At 36.5% G+C, this 21827-nt stretch overlaps 3 protein-coding genes across 4 annotated transcripts in view; 1 reads left to right on the top strand and 2 right to left on the bottom strand.

The window, feature by feature from the left end:
- The window catches only part of LOC307000932 (uncharacterized protein), a 45127-nt gene extending 29995 nt beyond the window's left edge, over positions 1 to 15132 (bottom strand). The window contains exon 1 of the mRNA XM_079616922.1: positions 15012 to 15132. Within this exon, the coding sequence (XP_079473048.1) occupies positions 15012 to 15045 (34 nt within the window). The 5' untranslated portion in view covers positions 15046 to 15132. The remainder of the gene's footprint in view (positions 1 to 15011) is intronic.
- The window catches only part of LOC307001012 (uncharacterized protein), a 573545-nt gene that overhangs the window by 256672 nt on the left and 295046 nt on the right, over positions 1 to 21827 (bottom strand). The window lies entirely within an intron of this gene.
- Positions 1 to 21827, top strand: part of LOC307000598 (uncharacterized protein) — a 496331-nt gene that overhangs the window by 437846 nt on the left and 36658 nt on the right. The gene's annotated exons all lie outside the window — the stretch shown is intronic.

The raw sequence follows: 21827 nt of genomic DNA, 5'->3' as shown, positions 1-21827 counted from the left end.
ATTTTCAAAAGTCTTGTGAAGAAATAATCAGTTTGGGTTTCATGACCTCATTTCAGTGACTTTTCTTTTGTCATTTTCACAAACCACGCATAAATGTTATTATCTCAAAACTACAAACTTTTACATACATGCTGCTGACATATTATTGTAGCAGAGTTTGTGATGAATGCAGTGTAATAATACTTTAGTCATGAAAATGTCACAAGTAACAGAAATAAGCACAAATGTTAGAGCATGTCAGAACACCAGGACCCAGAAAACACCTCAGACCCCAGAGGGTTAAAATAGACTTTCCTGCATTCATTTATCGATGAACTGATCTAAAATTGAGCATGCATCCCAGAACATTTTGTGAATGATTTACTGTCTTGTGTAATGTCTTTTAATACTATTATTTTGTTGATGCTGTGCATTTTACAATATAATCAATGGTCACCTATACCATGTTTGGTCTCTATAAATTGGTACTTTGAAGATCTAAATGATCATGTATATGATATGTTGATAGCTGCGCAACATATTATTATTACAACAAGAATCTTTCCTTCATCAGCAACCAATCCAGCTGCACATGCAAAGGAGCACGCTTAAAACAAAGAGTCATGAATCCTCAAAAACAGAGGAATCTCCCGCTTGGAAATTCCCCTTTTCTTATTGGTGGAGCCAACCCTGAAAGGTGGGACCTTTCTCAGGCTTTAAATGGTCTCTACACAAGCCCTCCCCTCTCTTTTTCTGGCCTCTACTGCTGCTTTTTTGGGTTGATGTCTGTGGGGACCCTCCACTGGGGCCCAAGGGCCCCGGCAGACCATGACCACCGCCTGCTATGCCTTCACTCTCACAAAGGAGTCAGACTGCATTTTCTTCAATCCAATTCAGAAGAAAACTGCAACTTTACCATCATTGAATGGGCAACCATCAACTCTTCCGACTTCCTCACTCCTTGGTTGCCAGCGTGGCCTCCCCAGCCCAGGGCCGGCAGGTCACAATCTGCATTTGCTCAGCCATGTGCTCATGGAGAGAGAGAAAACCTTCAACCAGAACAAAGTCAAACAAAACACTGAAGTTCACCAACTTTTCTTCATTCAACGGCAAAGAAATCGATTGAGACTCATGGATCTAAATGTTTCCGCTGTAAAGGCCATGCACGTATACATTTAATGAGGTGCTCTGAAGCTGATGGTTCTTTTCAAAATTAAATTAATATTTCCCATAGTTCCATTTCGTCATTCACCATTTTACCTATGCATGTATGTATGTAAGTATGTATGTATGCATGTATGTGTGTTTAGATTAGTTATGTTTGTGATTTAGTTAATAACACCTGTGCACAATTCGTATTTGGTTCTGATTCTCTACTTGCCACAAAGTTTACTTCACGATCTAGATTTTGACTACAGGCTCTTAGTACTGTACAATAAGAAAGACAGTTCCCTCCCCCGGAAATGAATATATAAACAATTAACGCTGAGTGTTCACGGGATGAACAGGTGGGTTGATTGTAATATAAATTTTACTACAAATATTCATAATCAATTATAACAAGTTATGATTATTAATATTTCTTACTAACCTTTAACTAGGCTTGGCATGTTGCATATTAATTGTTCTAGGAACCTAAAAACATATTTTAATTGTTGTGTATTTTGTGCTACTCTACAATGATGTTCTAGTTAAGGTCATTTGCAGTATATGTAGGGCCCAAACATAAACTCAAGCCCAGACCCCTCAATCCTGCCCTGATTGTATTTATTTGTGCTATTGTTTGTAATTTTTTATTTTTACTTTTGCACTGTTTACTTGTCTTTATATTTATTAAAATACTTATATATACAAACTTTTTGTTGTTGTTGTTGTTGTGGGTCCAGTGAAAAATTGTTCAGGCAAAGTAAAAATATGAACCAGACTAAACCTATAGAAAAGCTAATTTGTGTTGAGACCTGCCACTTTTGTTATACAATAAAAATAAAGTTTTGTTATGGGGAAAAAATAAATAATGTTAAAACTAGGAACTTCACTTGGCCCACCTACATCTCAAAGCCGGAGCCGGAGCCGGAGCTGGTGTTGTTTAAAGTTCATAGTAATTGTTCTGACTTCATGAAGCCTCATTGCGTGAATAAAACATCAAACTGACTACAACAAACTATGAAATGAATATATGATCCTGGATATCAATTGGGTGAAACTGTTAATAATGTAGAGAGACAGCAATCTCCTTCAATGTCAGTCATATGTGGGTGAAATATAATTTACTAAAGCTCTTTTCAGAAAATTTAAACGTGGAAAGCTCAAAAAGCAGTCATATCAGGATACTTTATGACTTTCAGAACTAAAATGATTAATTACTCAACAGAATCAGGAGAAAATAAGAAAATGGACGATAACAATGAGATTTTAATAAAATGAGTAAAGAGTTTAATCAATAATTATATAAAGCAAATACAAACATTAAGTAAAAGTGAAAGAGAATGACACAGATCTCTCTCACTGACTTATAAAAGCCAAAGCATCTCAAGAGAAGAAGAGAAGAAAAGTGTCCAAAGATACATGAAAGTATATCTTGTGTTTGCATGGAAGAGTAGAAGTGGAAGATAAACTAGATGTTCAAATGAAAAACAATGTAAACGAGTTAATTACTATCAGATTCATGTCTCTCTTAAAAAATGTTATGGCCTTCTTCTTCGGCTCCTGAACTTTGCCTCCAAAGGTTTTTCCAGTGTGAATTTTCTGGTGGTCTTTCAGTTCATCTTCTGTAGTAAAGGACTTCCTGCACTGGAACACACGCCATGTCTTTTCTGCTGTAATATTACGAATGAATCTTCTCCTTTGTGTGAATCTTCAGGTGTTTCTCCAGGACTGATGCCCAATGAAACTGTTTACCGCACTGATCACAGTTAAATGATCTTTCTTCAGAATGAGAAGCAGAAGTGATTTCAGAGAGAAAGCCTGAGCCGCTTATTCCCAGTGTGAACTCTTCAGACTTGATTTACATGTGAAGTGTTTTTTACACCGAGGGCAGGAGACATATTTTTTGGCTTCTGTTTCTCCTTTCTTGTTCACGTCCATCAGGTCTAAAAGAAACATTTAATCAAGTGAGTTTCAATGGTCTATTTAACGCAAACAACTTGCTAATCTTGTTTTACTCATGTAGTTAAAGTAGTGATGGGAGATTTCGAAACACTTCTTCACGAAGCTCAGAAACCTTTATGAATCTTTTTAAATCAGTGGTTCAGAGCGTGTATCAAACTGTGAAAGTCTCGTGATTTCAGTAAACGAGGCTTTGTTGCCTCATAACCATTTCTAAATGTTTTAAATGTCAATGATGAACCATTAAACAAGTGTCTATGGGTTCTCTGATCAGTTTTAAACATTAATAGACATTTGTATAATTAAAAAGAATAATAGTGGATATTCTCTTATTCGCCTCTTTAGCTGAGCAATCTATGGAACAAACAAAACAAGCTCTGAAAATGTATTAAAACCCACATATTATACTTAATATTTATGATATTCGATGATTTGTTGATTGCATTTGATTGATTACCTTCAATAACACATTTGAAATGGTTTGTAAAAGTTTGCCTGAGTTTGTGTTGCATTTACACTGTTCTGACCAGCATGTGGCATTTCGAACGCTTCAAAATAGTGAATCATTTTTTACAGGGCAATTAGTTCAACTGATTCAAACCTTTGAAAAGCTTAGTTTTTCCCATCACTAAACCCTAAACAATCTTGGGCCATTTTTTCTACCCAAATCCTGGGTTGAGCCTTTTAGGTCCATTTTTTGGGTAGTGTTTGTGTTACCCAGATCCTGGTTCAGACGTAACAACCCAGTGTTTGGATCCCAAAAATGTCTTCTTCTTGACCAGAAACTCGATGAATGAATGAATGAGGAATCAAGAATAAAGACCAACCTCTTTGTTCTTCGGTATCATGTTTAATTTTCTTAAATTGTTTTTGATGATCAAAACAAACTTTAATTAACAAGGGCTGCAATAACTAATTGATGAAATCGATCATGAAAATAATCCACAACCACGCTAATTATAGATTAATCGTGTATGGTCAAACATGTCAATGTACAGCAGTGAAAAACATTCCTATGGACTATAACGAATGGGCTAGAATCATGATTCTTTCTCTCCCTGCACAAAATGCGCATAAGTACCGTCATGGCTGGGTTTAGATTGCTTTCTGACACTCTTACGACTCAATGAGCCTCTCCAGAGACTATTATACCCCCCTCCTCTGCTTACTTCGACCTCATCAAAGGGACTCCAAGCTCCCCCGTTGTGTGCTCCACAAACACCCAACACACTCCGGGAGACTAAGAAGTAACCTCACACACGAAGACTTGCACCGGAAAACCAGAATATAAGCGTTTAAATACGATAGACGACATATTCCTGTGTCCGTTGCATGCTCCCTGTTCATTAGCGTAGTTTATGATTTTCTAGTTGTAGTGAATGAACTTTAAATGCCTATAATCGTGCATTTGATTGTAACTTAGTATCCTTAACTGTTTTATATTTCATCCTTGGTATTGAATTAAACCTCTCAGTCTGCCCTAGCTGCACCTACACAGGAGATTACAGTAACATTTATTATTCTATGTGTACATCTTTCTGGATTAGAAATGACGCATTCCTAACGCCGTCATAATTTATCCAGATGACCCGTCCCGACAAGACAAAGATAATCTTCCCGCGCGAGAATCACCGAAGGTGATTGGACGTTCACGCGAAAGTAGGCGTGAACAATAATTCCTTAAAGAAGCCGAACTCAGTTTCGGTTCTCTCTTCTCTTCCTTTTTCCCTGCTGGTCGAGCACTGGTCGAGCACTCATGTGAGAGGTTTCCGGTTCTAAAACTCCTTAAGGAGTTTCCCCGTTTTTCTTTTCTTTTACCTTAGTCTTTTCTTTATTTCATATCTTAGTTTGTGCTTAGTCATTTCGACCTCCTGGACTTTTGAAATTACCGCTTCCAACGCGCTCCGGAAGAACGCTCCAAACTCACGGAACAGTGAACACACACACACGCATCCTGGCTCAGTGCCAAAAGAACCATGCAAGTATCATTTAGCTGCGTTGAAGACTGCCTGCCCCTGTTTTAAGGTGATTTGATTCGTTGTTGTCTCTCAAAGGTTAACTGTCTGTGATTTTGCCATACTGAGATCATTTCGGTGATCTTTATTTCTCTCTCTCATCTTCACTCTCTCATTCTCTCTCACTCCAATTTCGTTATCTGTCTGTCTTGTATTGTTTTACTGGTTGTACTTTGTATATACATGTATTCCGTGTGTAAATGTAGAATTCTGTATTCGTTAGTTTCATTTATTAAAACCCAATAATCCTCTGGAAGTGAACCTGTTTTATTGCTCAATAAATTAAAGCCCCTGAAATGTCTGATCTTAAGCTACAAAGTTTACAATTCGTTACGATTGTAATCTAAATTTTATAAGGACAGGATAGTGATTTTCATGGCCAGAAAAAAATACTCTTTCTTGTGTTTATAAGAAGGATGATTTTTCTTGAGAGTTGATAAAAGAAGTCGTACATTTGGTTTGCTGGACAGACAGATTGTTTGATAATTAAGTTAATTCCAATAAAAGTTATCTCATATAATCGATCTGTAATGGGACTATTGATACATTAATGACTAACCATGACTCATTGTGGTGACCATTCATATATACAATCGATCTATTTTCAGCTTCGATAATTTAATGTAACTGTAAAATGCGATATTAATCATATTCCTGATTAAAATATTTATTGTTGTTAAGAGGAAAACCCCTTGAGATGTGACATCTCGTTTTCGAGGGGACCTCAAGAAAAACATACTTTACATACATGCATACTAACAGAACAAAAACAAATCCTCTCCATCACACCAAAACCACCCATATCTTCCCATATCCAACCATTAGATATAATGCAATAAACAATTCATGTCATTCATACAGACATTAAATATTAAACATGAGGAAAACAGTTGCAGCTTGTATGCAAATAATTAAAAAGAGACATCTTAAACTGGTGAAAAGAGGAGATCGATCTAAAAGACCAAGGTAAACCATTCCAATCAGAAGGGGCTTTTAATTTAAAGGCTCTCCTCCCACTTTCTTTGGATATACAGTCATGGTCAGAATTAATGGCACCCCTGGTAAATATGATCAAAACTGGCTGTAAAAAAATAAATCTGCATTGTTTATCCTTTTGATCTTTCATTCAAAAGATTGCCAAAATTCTAACCTTTCATTGAAGCAAGAGAATTGAAAGTTTGGCTAAATCACATTATGAAATAAATGTTTTTCTCCAAAACACGTTGGCCATAATTATTGGCACCCTTTTATTAAATACTTTTTGCAACCTCCTTTTGTCAAGATATCAGCTCTGAGTTTTCTCCTATAATGCCGGATGAGTTTGGAGAACACCTGACAAGAGATCAGAGACCATTCCTCCACACAGAATCTCTCCAGATCCTGCAGATTCCCAGATCCATGTTGGCGCTGCTTCTCTTCAGTTCAGCCCACTCATTTTCTATAGGGTTCAGGCCAGGGACTGGGATGGCCATTGCAGATCTTGGTTTTGTGCTCAGTGACCCATTTTTGTTTTGATTTTGATATTTGTTTTTGGATCACTGTCCTGTTGGAAGATCCAAACATGGCCCGTTATAAGATTTCTAGCACAGTCTGTTAGGTTTCGATTTTTTATCTGTTGGTATTTGATCCAATCCATGATGCCATGTATCTGAACAAGATGTCCGGGACCTCTGCTGTATATTTAATGCTGTGGGCCTACTTTTCTGCCAGAGTATTTCATTTTACACATGGGGTACTTTTTTATCCCTGTGTGCATGCAAACCCATCTTAAGTGTTTGCTGCCAAAAAAGCAAAAAAAAAATTTCATCTGACCATAGAACCCGTCCCGTTTGAAGTTCCAGTCGTGTCAGGTACTTTTAAAACGTCTATGGACAGAGGAACCAAAAAATTTGCTTTTTTGGCAGCAAACACTTAAGATGGGTTTGCATGCACACAGGGATAAAAAAGTACCCCATGTGTAAAATGAAATACTCTGGCAGAAAAGTAGGCCCACAGCATTAAATATACAGCAGAGGTCCCGGACATCTTGTTCAGATACATGGCATCATGGATTGGATGATACCAACAGATAAAATAATCGAAACCTAACAGACTGTGCTAGAAATCTTATAACGGGCCATGTTTGGATCTTCCAACAGGACAGTGATCCAAAAACAAATATCAAAATCAAAACAAAAATGGGTCACTGAGCACAAAACCAAGATCTGCAATGGCCATCCCAGTCCCTGGCCTGAACCCTATAGAAAATGAGTGGGCTGAACTGAAGAGAAGCAGCGCCAACATGGATCTAGGAATCTGCAGGATCTGGAGAGATTCTGTGTGGAGGAATGGTCTCTGATCTCTTGTCAGGTGTTCTCCAAACTCATCCGGCATTATAGGAGAAAACTCAGAGCTGATATCTTGACAAAAGGAGGTTGCAAAAAGTATTTAATAAAAGGGTGCCAATAATTATGGCCAACGTGTTTTGGAGAAAAACATTTATTTCATAATGTGATTTAGCCCCACTTTCAATTCTTTTGCTTCAATGAAAAATTTTGGCAATTTTTTGAATGAAAGATCAAAAGGATAAACAATGCAGATTAATTTTTTTACAGCCAGTTTTGATCATATTTACCAGGGGTGACATTAATTCTGACCATGACTGTATGTGTTACAGAAGAAAAAAAATAGTCAGTGTCTCTTAGGCTGTAGGATGTTTGATATGGAATCAAATATTGTTTCAGATAGGATGGGTAATTTGAGAAAATACATTTGTGAACAAACTGCAACCAGTTTGGTTATGGCTGTATTCTGATAAACAACATCCGCATCATCAATTATAGGCAATAATAGTTGAGTAATCATTTTTAATCTAATCTGTTTTGTAAAACAATTACTTGAGCGATATAACATTCTTAAGCTACAGTGTATGTTTTTTACAATAGAATCAATATGAGGTCTGAAAGTAAGTCGGGAGTCGAGCCAAAGGCCCAGATATTTAAACTCCTCAACATTATTTAGAGGTGTACCATCCAGGAATTTAACCTCAAAAAAATGGTTTTGCTTATGGAGTGCAGATCTAGTTACAAAAAGCATGCTATTTTTTTATTCAATAAAAGCAAATTAGAAGAGAACCATGTTTGAATAAGATTGAAATCAAATTGAAGTGAGTTTTGAATCTTAGATATATCATGATTAGATGTATACATAACTGTGTCATCTGCATATAGATGAATCTGACAGTCTAAGCATATTTGAGGGAGATCATTTATAAAAATGGAAAATAAAAGGGGCCCTAGGGAAGAACCCTGAGGGACACCTGTCTCCATTATTCTAGGCTGGGAGAGAGCAGCATTAAAAGACACAAGCTGATTTGGAAAGCCCAATAGCATATAGTTTGTCAAGGAGAATATAATGATTGACCATGTCAAACGCCTTAGTGAGGTCAATAAAGATTGCACCAGTAGATTTGTTATTATCTTGTGCAGAAAAAAATATCATTGGTAACTATTGTAAGGGCTGTTGTTGTAGAGTGATGAGGTCTAAATCCAGATAGAATTGGAGTCAAGAGGGAAAAGTTATTAATATATCTAGACAGTTGCCTAAAAATAAGCTTTTCAAATATCTTAGCTACATTACTGATTATGGAAATTGGCCTATAATTGTTTGCATCAAGTGAGTCACCACCTTTGTTTAGTGGTATTACTTTTGCAAATTTCCACATTAATGGAATTACACAGGTGGAAAGTGATAAATTAAATAAATCACATAGTGGAAATGCTAGGACATGAGAAGAAAGTTTGATAAACTTCATATCCAGACCATCGGGACCAGCGTCATTAGAAAATTGTATTTCTGAGATTGCCTGTTGAACATCAGAGGGATGAATTGTTGAAAAGGAGAAAGAGATATTGTTCACAATATTTGTTATACTAGAATAGGAGAGCTCAGATGACTGAGAACAACAAATAGAAGAAAAGTGTTGATTGAGGGCATTGGCCATTGAGATAGGGTCAGTAATAATGTTATTGTTCACTCTAAGTTTGGAAGGAGGACTTATGTTAGTTTTGTTAATTAAGGAGTTAAGTCTCTTTGCATCACTCAAATTGCTTTTACGTCACTTAGACAGACAAGTGACCAATCCTATGTGGCGATGTCACGACGCATTCAACCATCACGTTCGGCACGGTTAGCCAAGTGTGCTGAGAGTTCAGGGCCGAGAACGGTTTGTAATTGTGCCGTGCCGTAGCAGCCTCAAGTGGAAACACAACTGGAACCTTTTCTGAAGGTGGAAAAGCAGCTTTTGTTTCTCAGCACATGAGATGAACTACTTACTGTGATCTCAGACAGTGGTGATGTGGTTTCTCCACTGATCACACGTGTGCGGCTTCTCTCCGCTGTGGATCCTCCTCTCATGTGTTTTCAGATTATGTGACTGACTGAATCTCTTGTCACAGTGTGAACACTTGTAAGGTTTTTCTCCAGTGTGGATCCTCTCATGTGTTTTTAGATCTGATGAATGATTGAATCTCTTGTCACAGTGTGAACACTTGTAAGGTTTTTCTCCAGTGTGAATTCTCTGGTGCAGTTTTAAACAGTGCGCTGTAGTAAAAGTCTTCTCACACTCAAAGCACATGTGCTCTCTCACACCAGTGTGTATTTTCTGATGTCTTTGTAAACTTTGCAGCTGTGAAAAACTCTTTCCACACACAGAACATGAATGTGGCTTCTCCTTCGTATGAACTCTCAGGTGTTCCTTCAGGAATGATGCCCTACGAAATGTTTTTCCACATTGATCACATGTGAACGGCTTCTCTCCGGTGTGGATCATCATGTGACTCTTAAGGGATGATAAATGACTGAAACTATTCCCACACTGATCACATGTGAATGGCTTCTCTCCTGTGTGGATCCTCATGTGAACATTAAGGTGTGATGATTGATTGAAACTATTCCCACATTGATTGCATACATGTGGCTTCGCTCCTGTATGAACTGTCAGGTGTGTCTTCAGTAAAGATGCACTACGAAATGTTTTTCCACATTGATCACATGTGAACGGCTTCTCTCCTGTGTGGATGTTCATGTGACTCTTAAGGTATGCTGATTCTGTGAAACTCTTCCCACACTGACCACATGTGTGAGGCTTCTCTCCAGTGTGAACTCTCAAGTGAATCTCTAGACTTTGTTTGCCTGAGAAACTCTTCCCACACTGAGTGCAGGTTAAATAGTTGTTTTCTTTTGTTTTCTTTAAAAATGTATTTTTAGTCTTTGAGCAACTCATGGGTTTTTCTCCAGGTTTGACATGATGTTCCTCCTCCACTTCACTCAGTTCTTCACTCTCCTCGCTCTCTTCCATCGGGTCTAAAATCAAAGAAAAACTTTCACATTTATTTTGATTTTGATTTCATCAAAAATAATTAAAAGACAGAAATATGGAGGGAAAAGTTTTTATGTCTTCTTATAAATTAATTATATGTCCCTGAAACTTTCTATGAATGAGGTACACTGATCTTTCAATTATTATTTTTAAAACATTATAGACAGTCATTGTGTCCACATAACTTTCGGTAATATTTTATTTAGTACATATAACTGTTAGGTGTTATGCTACGTTCACACCAAACGGCAGAGTGAAAAGGACGCGCATAAAAAGCAAAAGTTTGAAGTGAAATTGAAGCGGATCACCCTCACCCACCTAATCTGTCATTTATTTTTTGTTTTGATGATAAATGGAGCCAGCCTCCAAAAGTGATGAACCTGTCCTGTGATTTTTCTCTCTCTCACACAACACTGTCCAGACACAAACTATGTTCTTATACACTAAAGTATGTTGGTTGTCTTTATAATCAGAATAATAATGTTTCATATAATCTGGATTAGACATGGATTAAATCGCATTCAATACATGTCTCATATATTGAAATCAAGTTTGTATGCAGTGTTGGGTAAGTTACTCAAAAAAAGTAATCCACTACAAATTACTAATTACTGCTCTAAAATTGTAATTTGATTACATTACTGCATGTAATCAGATTACTAATTACTTTACTTTCAAGTTACATTGAAAAACTATTACACCTACAAGAATACAAAAGAAAAATACTACAAAGTGAAACTCAGTTCTTTCTGTAATTTAATATTGACTGAAAAATATTACAGAAATATGAAAACAGCAACTTGACTTAAAGATCCTATTCATTTCTAGAACTTAAAGGGCACCTATTATGGAATTTTGAAATTTACCTTTCATGTAGTGTGTAACATAGATCTAAGTGAACAAAAACATCCTGCAAAGTTTGAAATATGAAAGTGCACCGTATATAAAGTTATTGTCTTTCAAAAGTGAGAGTCGACTCGGAGTCATTTTTATGAATCGTTAGAAGACCGAAGCTTTTTCTCTGACTAGATGACGTCAACTTGTCAAGTTATTTGAATACGATACGCCCACTTATTGCGCTCCAAGGCCAGGGAAAACTTGAAAATATCATGGCGACGAGACGCTGTGTTCTGAAGTGCGACTCAAAAGCCAACTTTTTTCATCTGCCCAAGGAGGAGCATTTGAAGACTAAGTGGCTACAATTCATATATACAACTATACCACAGAAGTATTGTCCGAGCCTTGTGCTTTGTTCTCGCCATTTTGAAGACGATTGCTTTACCAACTTAAATGCAATCAAACTTGGATTCGCGAGCCGGCTGATATTGAAGGAAGGTTCAGTTCCAAGTGTATTTGCATCAGCTTCCTCCTCCGTATCACAACCTGTAAGTGTTATTAATAATTGTTGCTTTTATGTTTTATGTAGCATGCTTAATAATTATTTTGTTTGTTGTGTAAGCATTAGAAGCGTTTAGCTTCTAGGTCTTCAATGACAATTGTATTGAGATATGTGAAGTGTTTGTCGTTGTTTTAAAGAATAGAGTAATACCTCGAAGTAACGTAACTGCATTTTTTTTTTTTTTTGGTAAAAATGTTATGTTTATGCATCGGGCTAACGCAAATAAAGACTGATTGTGCTTTTACAATATGAACTCTGGGCTATGCTCGCTAACATAACATTAAATTCTTTAACTTATTTTTAGTTTTTTACTACAAACTACAAAGCAGTGGACTATAATCATTATTATAACACAATTTAATTGATAAAAGCATCATTGTACTCCGTGTTAAAAATAAGTATTATCTCTGTAAACACTGCTGGGTCATCTGACCAATCGCAGATTAGCGTCGCGCAAAGTAGGGGTTTTGAAAAATGAGTCGTTGAACGAATCATTTGGGAGTCGGTGAGCAAATCAGGTAAAAATAAATGCGTATTATACGACAACAAAAGTGTTTTTTGTCATTGCATGCATGTAAAACTGTTGTTGGTGACTCCCAAAACAACATTAGGAACATTTTAAATGTCATAATAGGTGCCCTTTAACATTCTTAACATAAACTTGCCCAACAATGAAAACTGTAGTCTTTAAATGTCTACAGAATGTCTTAACTACAACATTCCTTGCTGCGTGTAACATGCACTGTATGTGTGCTAGCTTGTGCCAATTCTCACGCATTGGCCGTGAGACACACGCATTTTATTGGTTTCACACGCTCACACCCCCCGAAGTGTCAACCCGGTCGGTCAAATGCCTGAAAGATGAGTTTATCTATAGATCTTTCCTGTTGAGCCACTCGTGATCGACTAGTTATGCCAGACATCCCAAGTCTCCCAGAAGTTCCGGGAATCTCCCGCATATTGATAGCGGCTCCCTGATGCCCGCAAATTAGTTAAAATCTCCCGGAATCTAGAGCGAGCGTGCATGCGAGACAGAGACTGTGCTCCAAACCGCGTAGCGCGCGCACGGCAGAGAGGGAGAGCGAGTGAGAGTCCTTGCGTGTGCAGAGTCTCCGTCCATTTTAGCAGCACGAGTTCTCCGGTAATTCATTAAAGTGCATGTTCAATAACTGACGCAGCCACCCCAAAACGTGATTAGAAATGCATTTTAATTTATGAACTGTAATATTTTTTCTTAACAATACATTTGTAACGCAAGTAACTTCATTTTATTGACATCAGTAACTGTAATCAAATTACATTTCTTTTAAATGTAATGAGTTACATTACTGCGTTGTCACGAAAAGTAATTAGAATACAGTAACCCAACTCTGTTTTTATGTGATAAAATATTAGCTTTTTTTGCATTAGAATCACACCAGGCATTTAGTAATATAACATATAACAAGTTACTTCACCAAGTGACAGAAGGAAGCAGGCTCCTGATTGGTTAACGTGGCGCGAACTGACGCCAAAGTTCAGATTTTTAAACTCGTGCGTCAGACGCGAATTCGCATCAAACGAGTGAATTGCGCAAAAAGCACCAAATAAAATCACTCGTGCGTAACACGCGCCAGACACTCAATTCGCGCAAACTGGACGTGCGAATGAGGCGAATTTCCACCGCGTCACGCTAAACGCCTCATTCACGCCGCAGGACCTCCAAACACGTCTTTACATTAACTTAACAATGAAATCACTCGCGCCAGACGCTCAATTCGCGTTTGGTGTGAACGCAGCAGTACAGTGTGTGGATCATCTCATGTGTTTCCAGATGTGATGATCGACTGAGTTTCTTGTCAGTGTGAACACTTGTAAGGTAGACACAAATCCCATGTTTCTGTAGTGAGAACTATTACATATATTTGATCAATGGCACAACTATCTAACGTGATATTAAGATTAAAGGGCCCCTATTATGGATTTTTTGAAAATGACCATTCATGTAGTGTGTAACATCGCTCTAAGTGAATGAAAACATCCTGCAAAGTTTTTCAAGTTTTTGAGTCAAAGAAATTAATTATTTTTCAAACGAGTCATAAGCCGTTTCGTCGTGACGTCAAGATGAAACATTAGCATATTGCCCGTCCACTTACTGCGTGCGCAGACACAATCTGATTAGACCGTTAGCATCTCTCTCAAAAAATGACCAAAGAGTTTAGATATTTTTCCTATTTAAAACTTGACTCTTCTGTAGTTACATCGTGTACTAAAACCGACGAAAAATAAAAATTTGCGATTTTCTAGGCCAATATGACTAGGAACTATACTTTCATTCCTGCGTAATAATCAAGGAACTGTGCTTAAGTACCACCAGGCGCAATGATAATACTAACTTAGTGCCGGTCACGTTAGAAGTTACCGAGCTGGGGACTATTTTCAGGTGCTGCATAATATCATTGCGCTGCTGGTACGGCAGCAGTTCCCTGATTATTACGCAGGAATGAGAGTATAGTTCCTAGTGGTATTGGCCTAGAAAATCTAAACTTTTCATTTTCTGTCGGTTTTTGTACACGATGCAACTACAGAAGAGTCCAGTTTTAAATAGGAAAAATACCAAAACTCATTTTTTTTTGAGAGAGAGATGCTAACGGTCTAATCAGATTAAATTATCTATGCTAAGCTATGCTAAAAGTGCTACCGCCAGACCCGGAGATCGGCTGAATGGATTCTAAAACAGTAAAACTCAACCGTTTAACTCTAGGGGAGCTGGAAAATGAGCCTATTTCCAAAAAAGTGGAGCGTTCCTTTAAGTTATGCTTACAGCCATGTCAGCCATTCTCGCAAGTTATTTTTATTCAGACATTTTGGTCTCTACGGTTTATTCTTAAAAAATAATTATGTAGTAAAATTTTAAAATGTAAAATTCTGGCAAATTGTGAATGATATATAAAATAAATGTAAAATAAAAGTTAAAATATTTAAATTTAGTTTGACCTGATGTTGACAATCAATATGAAACCTCCATTTACTGACCATTAAATAAAAATAAAAAAACAGAAACTTTTTCAGCCATTTAATAGTTGAACCGTTTATCTAAAAGTGATGCAGTGCCTGAATGTTTCTAACATGAATGTTCTTCAGCATCATGAATGAATGAAAAATAAACACCAACCTCTTTGTTCTTCAGGATCTTCAGTGTGTTTCATTCTGCAGGGTTCTGGATCACTCGTGTTCTCACTGTCCTCTTTAATAAACTCAGTCTCTGCAGATTTCAGCTCTTCCTGATGCTTTGCTGCTCGACTTCACTTGTAGCTGATGGGAATATTCCAGCATTTATTGGAGAACTAAGTGGGAGGAGCTTCACTGATGATGTAATTGCTGTGGGAGGAGCTTCACCGATGATGTAATTGCAGTGGGAGGAGCTTCACTGATGATGTAATTGATGTGGGAGGAGCTTCACTGATGAAGAATTACAGTGTGGGAGGAGCTGATCGGCCAAAATCAAAAATATATCAGTTAGTTAGTTTTTTTTATGCTTATGGACAATATAATATAAATAGTGTATATTCTTCCCAATATACAGTGATGTGAATAAGTAGGGACACCCATGCTAAAGTTGCCTAAAAAGAGGAATAAACAAATCATCTTTTGGAAATGTATCTTAATGCCTTAATTTAAAAAATTAGAAAAAAATCAAACCTTTAAGGACACCAATTTTCTTTGTGAATGAATAATGTATCGTACATAAATAAATGTTCTTCCTTAAAATACAGGGTGAATAAGTCAGGACACTCCTATGCTAAATTTCCATTGAGGCAGGCATACTATTATTCCCTTGGCCTCTGGAGTTAAAATAGCCGCACATCCTCACACACCCTTCACGATACCTAGAGATTGGCATGGTTTTATTTCAGTTCGCCTAATAGCTGGTTTGATTTGCATTGAGAGATGATCTTATGGAAAGTACCCCATGCCGATCTCTAGGTACTACAGTAACAGTGTAGTTTCTTTATATAGTGCTTTATATAGAGTGAAGCGATATACAGCGAGCGCCGCCACATTTGCACGTGCGATTGAAGAGTGTGCGCTACTAGCGCAGTATAGGCTAACGAATAATGTAGGTGTACTTTTATGTAATCGCGGCTTTGAACGATTTCGTAATCGTGATATCCGTAATCGTAATCGCGATTAGAAACTCGTTAATTGTGCAGCCCTACAAGTATAACAACGCAAAACCCACCTTTTAAAACAAATGCTTACATTTATGCCAAGTTGATAGACTTTTGTCATTTATTTATGTTCTCCATTTGAAAACATTACAATTTGAAAATTAATTTAGCCATATAAATGCTGTTATAAATAAAAGATGCGACTGGGAGTACCAAGCTACACTAGAGTAGCGATGCTTTTTATTCAGGTGGTTTATAATGTTTTTTGATAATATGTTTGAATTATTTTTACATGCTTTATTTGTTAGTTGTTACTTGTTATTTAAAAAAGAAACTTTAGTGACCGTGCACTTTATTATTCTTTTTTTGCACTCTTTTTTACTCCTTTTTATTGTTTTGTATGCAAATTAAATAACAGAAATTACAGGATTGAGATCATTTTCTTGTTCTCTCATCAGTGAGCCCAGATAATTAGCGATCGACCAATACGGATCTTTTTTTATAACCAATACCAATTATTTGCATACAAACTGTACAGTGTTGATCACATTCATCAACCCTGTTATCAAAGTTACTGTGAGAAGAATCTATAATTTATGATAAATACAACTAAATCAGTCACTTTAAATCAAATTTCGCTTAAGTTAAATTGCTTACAACCCTGTCAGCCATTCTGGAAAGTTCATAAGGTTTACTGTTTATTGCTTTTATATATATGAGAGAGAGAGCGAGAGATAAATGTCCAAAATGTTGGTAACATGGCTGCGAAAAATGTTAACCAGATATAAATGTAAAATAAAAGAGGTACAGTATAATATAATAATATTTAGTTTGACCTGATGTTGACAATCAATATGAACATTTCTCAAACCTCGCTTTACTGACCATTTTTGAAAACCAAATATACCAATCTATTTGTACAATTTCATAGTTTAACTGCTTATCGAAATGTAATGAAGTGCTTGAATGTTTTTAACATGAATGTTCTGAATAAATGAATGAAGAATAAACACCAACCTCTTTGTTCTTCAGGATCTTCAGTGTGTTTCATTCTGCAGGGTTCTGGATCACTCGTGTTCTCACTGTCCTCTTTAATAAACTCAGTCTCTGCAGATTTCAGCTCTTCCTGATGCTTTGCTGCTCGTCTGGGAATTTACAGCATTTATTGGAGAATTACAGTGGGAGGAGCTTCACCGATGATGAATTACAGTGTGGGAGGAGCTGATCTAGCAAAATCAAAAATATATCAGTTACTGAGTTTGTTTTTATACTATTTGACAACAGAATAAAATATTGTAAATTATTCAATGGTATGGTAAGAAAAAGCAGTTATAAGCATAAACAGAAGTAAATCTACAGATTTGTCATCAACAAATACCCTCAGTCTGTTGACACCAATGAAATGAGCTTTAAGTGTCCCATTTACAGGAGATCTGGAGACATCAGCATAATAAATGAAGTGAAACCAGGAACTATTGTCATGAAATAAAGAGTGTTTTCAGCAGATCTGTTAATATTGATGAGCCTCAGACTATTAACACTCATTCAACAAGCCATTCTGGATCATCAGCAGATCATCTCACTTTATTCTGAGTGTTTGCTGTTAGAAACACATTATTTGAGTCAGGATGTATGATAAAAGCCTATTAAACAGCTCTATTGAAAGACAATACTGTTATTTCTCACAATATAACATGGATAAATCCTCAATAATATAACAAAATAATTAAATAAGCCTCTTTACGAACCTCTACAGGCAAATAATAACTACCATAATATGTTAATCTAAATATAGTTTGACAGGGAAAATATGAAGTGTTAGAATACACATCAGTTTTAATAAGTAAATGTAATCTGCCAAAGATAAATGTCGACAAAGAAATAAAGGTAAACATGAAAATGGCAACAGAAACACTTGGGATCAATTCCCCTCACAGATCTCAAACTTTGACTTAATTCAGTAACAGTTCTCACTCCAAACATCGAGACAATCACACAAACGAACACAAACTCGCTCAGGTCTGAATGAACTCAACATATTCTCCTCATGCTCGCTGCTGCTGCACTACATGTTTATTTCAGTGAGAAGACGCAAGAAAAGACGCACAAGTATCGCTGTGATCGATGAAAACAACACAGAGATGAGCCTGTCGCTTAATCAAACTGTATAAAGTGTGTTTGAAAGTTATATGAGAAATACCGTGACTTGCTCTCCTCTCCTCAGAAGACTCGACGCTGAAACTCAATGACCGTGGTTCGAACAAGCGGGAACGTCATCGTCATCCAACGCACGCGCTTCTCCATATAACCAAAGCTGAAGGAGCTTGTATTAGATCTAGGCAGCGTTGGTTAGAGAGCACGGTCTTTTTTCTTTTTAACTTTGGTTAGTTAGTAGAGCAGCACGGTGAACAAAATGCATCTTTTTTTTTTTTACTTGAGAGACATAATTGCAGTCATAATACAATTTATAGATTACAGATTAATGGAGTTATATCTGATGGTCCAGAAGAAATTTCAGAATTTTGTGCTGAATTCTATAAAAAGTTGTATAGTTTCTCTTTTGATTACGGAGCAGCTACAGGTTTTAATTTTTGTTAAATTAATGGGGCAGAGAGAAGAATGCGTGTGACCTACCACTTGGTTTGGAGGAAATCTTAAACTTAATAAATCTCCTGGGCCCGGTTTTTCAAAAGTAATCCACTAGGATTTTGGATAACGGATTGGATCAAATCTTGAAAATGGGTTTTTCAAAAGAAAAAACGGATTACATAATCGGATTAGATCACGTAATCCAATCTTGGTTTTGATCCGGATCAAACCTTTAGTTTGGGTTTTTCAGAACTTTTTTGTAGGATTTGGATCACTTTGATCCAAAAAATCTGGATTAAACTGATCCCATCAGAAGGGTGGATTCAGCGTGGATTTCATGCCCAAAATGTAATGAAAACTTAAAAAATGTATCAAATAATACTATATTTGGATCATGCAGTATCTTACAAGATATCCTATTTATTCATAAGGTTTTAATTGTATTTGTTCATCCGCCAGGCTACAGTGATTAGGTAGGCTTTAACGTATTCAGCCTTTCTGTATAGGCCTACAGCAAAGTAGAAAGAGTTTGGCCTCATAAAATAATCCCCCAAACAGCTGTCAAAATTTACCAAAAACAATACATTTTATTGTCAAAAATAGTGTCTAACTATTGCGTCCCTCGTTGCACGTCCTGTTTGCTCGTTCTGGCAGAATGCAGGAGGTTGGTTAGGGTCTCCAAGGGGCTCAGGTGCATCATTGTCAGCACAGAGAGGGACATTGCGCTTAGTAGCGATGTTGTGCAGGACAATACAGGCAAGGGTTATGTTGCATGCTTTCTGTGGTTCCGCTCTCAGGTAGTTAAGGCATGCAAAGCGCCTCTTAAGAACTCCATTAAGTCTTTTTTTTAATTCAATACATCTATATTTGAAACTTGTTATAAATATCCTCAATGTACAGTGTTTGTGTTGTAGGTCTCAGATGAGCGGACTGCTGGAAGAGGATGGGGTGGGGGTTTTTTTTGTGGTTTTTTGTGTGTTTGTTTTCATTTCAAATAAAAATAAACTTATATTGACCCCACACTGGCTATTCTACTTGTTGCTCTTTACATATCTATAGTTCTACATTGTGATTTCCTATCCTGTTTGAGCACTGGTTATCCAGATTTGGTGATCCTGAAAAGTTCCTATCCGGATCAGATTGATCCAATCCGATGTTGCTTTAAAAAACTGGCTCAAAAGTAAACTGGATTACGTGATCACGGATCGCAAAAAAAAGGATTACTAAATCCGGATCAATTTTATCCGGATTAAACCTTTTGAAAAACCGGGCCCAGGAGTGGATGGCTTGTCTTCAGAAATTCTACAAATAATTTGCAAAACAATTAGATCCTTTTCTTTTGCAAGTTTTCAGAGAAAGTATTTTAAAAGGCACCCTTAATTACTTCCAAAATCCAACAAAGATGTTCTTTTGCTTGATATTTTGGCACCAAATATGTCTTCTTAATAATGATTATAAAATTCTAGCCTTCATTTTTGCTAAACGTCATAAAAAAGTAATATATTCTATTGTAGATGAATCTGGTTTCTTATCGGGGAGGCATATTTCAAATAATATTAGATTAGTGTTAGATCTTATTGATTACTCGGATTTAATTGTAGATGAGAGTTTTATTTGGTTTTTAGACTTTTATAAAGCAATTGATTCCATTGAACTTAATTTTCTTTTTCTTGCCTTAAAAAGGTTTGGATTTGGTCTCTTTTTTTAATTAAAACTGTTCAAACACTTTATTCAAATACAAACTGTTCTATCCAATTGTAGACGGGCTCATCTACCAGATTTAATTTACTACACTGAAAAATCAGAGTTTTTCATGTCACGTGACCACATGACCTCACATCAACTAACTCCTTCAAGTTTCAAGTTTAATTTATTTATAAAGCACATTTAAAACAACCTTGGTTGACCAAATTGCTGTACTAGAAATATCTAGGTCCATCCCCAAAATTAAAATAAACATTCACAAAACATTAAAAGCACAAGAGTAGAAGTAGGTTTTCAAAAGACGTCTAAACTCAGACACTTATGGAAGTAAAATAATGCCAAATGTTTTTGAAATAAAAAGCCTGTTGAATTGCACTACTTGAAAAAAATATGCATTGCATAAACCATGCTTGCATTTTAATGCATTGTATTTTTAGGGCTGAAATTCAACATGGTTGGATATTTAAGCTGTGAATATTTCAATTCAAAACATTTCAAACACATACAAATTCAATAATCCATTTTCACCTTTCATATTTCAAATATTTAAACTGTTTGAAAATACAACCTATAATATTCAACAGGCAATTTTCGGTCCACTTTATTTCGCTTTACAAATTCGCTTCCACAAATTCAGTGGTTCAAATTCAACAGTAAATTCAACATTGACATCCAGGAACTGCAGGAAAAGCAGTAGATTACCGGTCATAATCTCCATCTGCTGTTAGTCGACCTCACCAGCAGGGGGCGCAAGCGCATGTTGTTGACGGAGACCAGAGCAACAGTAGAGCAAGCCATTCATTCATAAAAACTGATCCATTTGTTGTGTATTTTTGGATTGTTGTGTTGTAAATAAATCCAAACAATCAAAAAGCCATTCTTTTTTAAATCTCCTCATTCTTTGTTCAAAGTTCCTCATATGACCTGAGAGCTCCTAATAGGGCCATTATGGGAGGCTCTTTGTCTCTCTCAGGTGTAAAACACTTAATATTCATGGGGTGGTTTACGCCTACTCGCATAAAGCTTTCTTACACAAGACATGTCTTACAAATTTTAAATCGATATATTGTCTTATCTGAATGAGTAGTCAAGGTGATTTTCACATAGTTTTGGAGCAAATATTCTAGGCTACGTGATACAATTTTCAAAAGTCTTGTGAAGAAATAATCAGTTTGGGTTTCATGACCTCATTTCAGTGACTTTTCTTTTGTCATTTTCACAAACCACGCATAAATGTTATTATTTCAAAACTACAAACTTTTACATACATGCTGCTGACATATTATTGTAGCAGAGTTTGTGCTGAATACAGTGTAATAAGACTTTAGCCATGAAAATGTCACAAGTAACAGAAATAAGCACAAATGTCAGAGCATGTCAGAACACCTCCAGGACCCAGAAAACACCTCAGACCCCAGAGGGTTAAAATAGACTTTCCTGCATTCATTTATCGATGAACTGATTTAAAAATGAGCATGCATCCCAGAACATTTTGTGAATGATTTACTGTCTTGTGTAATGTCTTT

The sequence above is a fragment of the Phoxinus phoxinus genome (assembly GCF_949152265.1).
Source record: "Phoxinus phoxinus genome assembly, chromosome: 1".
Classification (NCBI taxonomy): Eukaryota; Metazoa; Chordata; class Actinopteri; order Cypriniformes; family Leuciscidae; genus Phoxinus; species Phoxinus phoxinus.
This window is presented reverse-complemented; position numbering and strand designations above follow the sequence as displayed.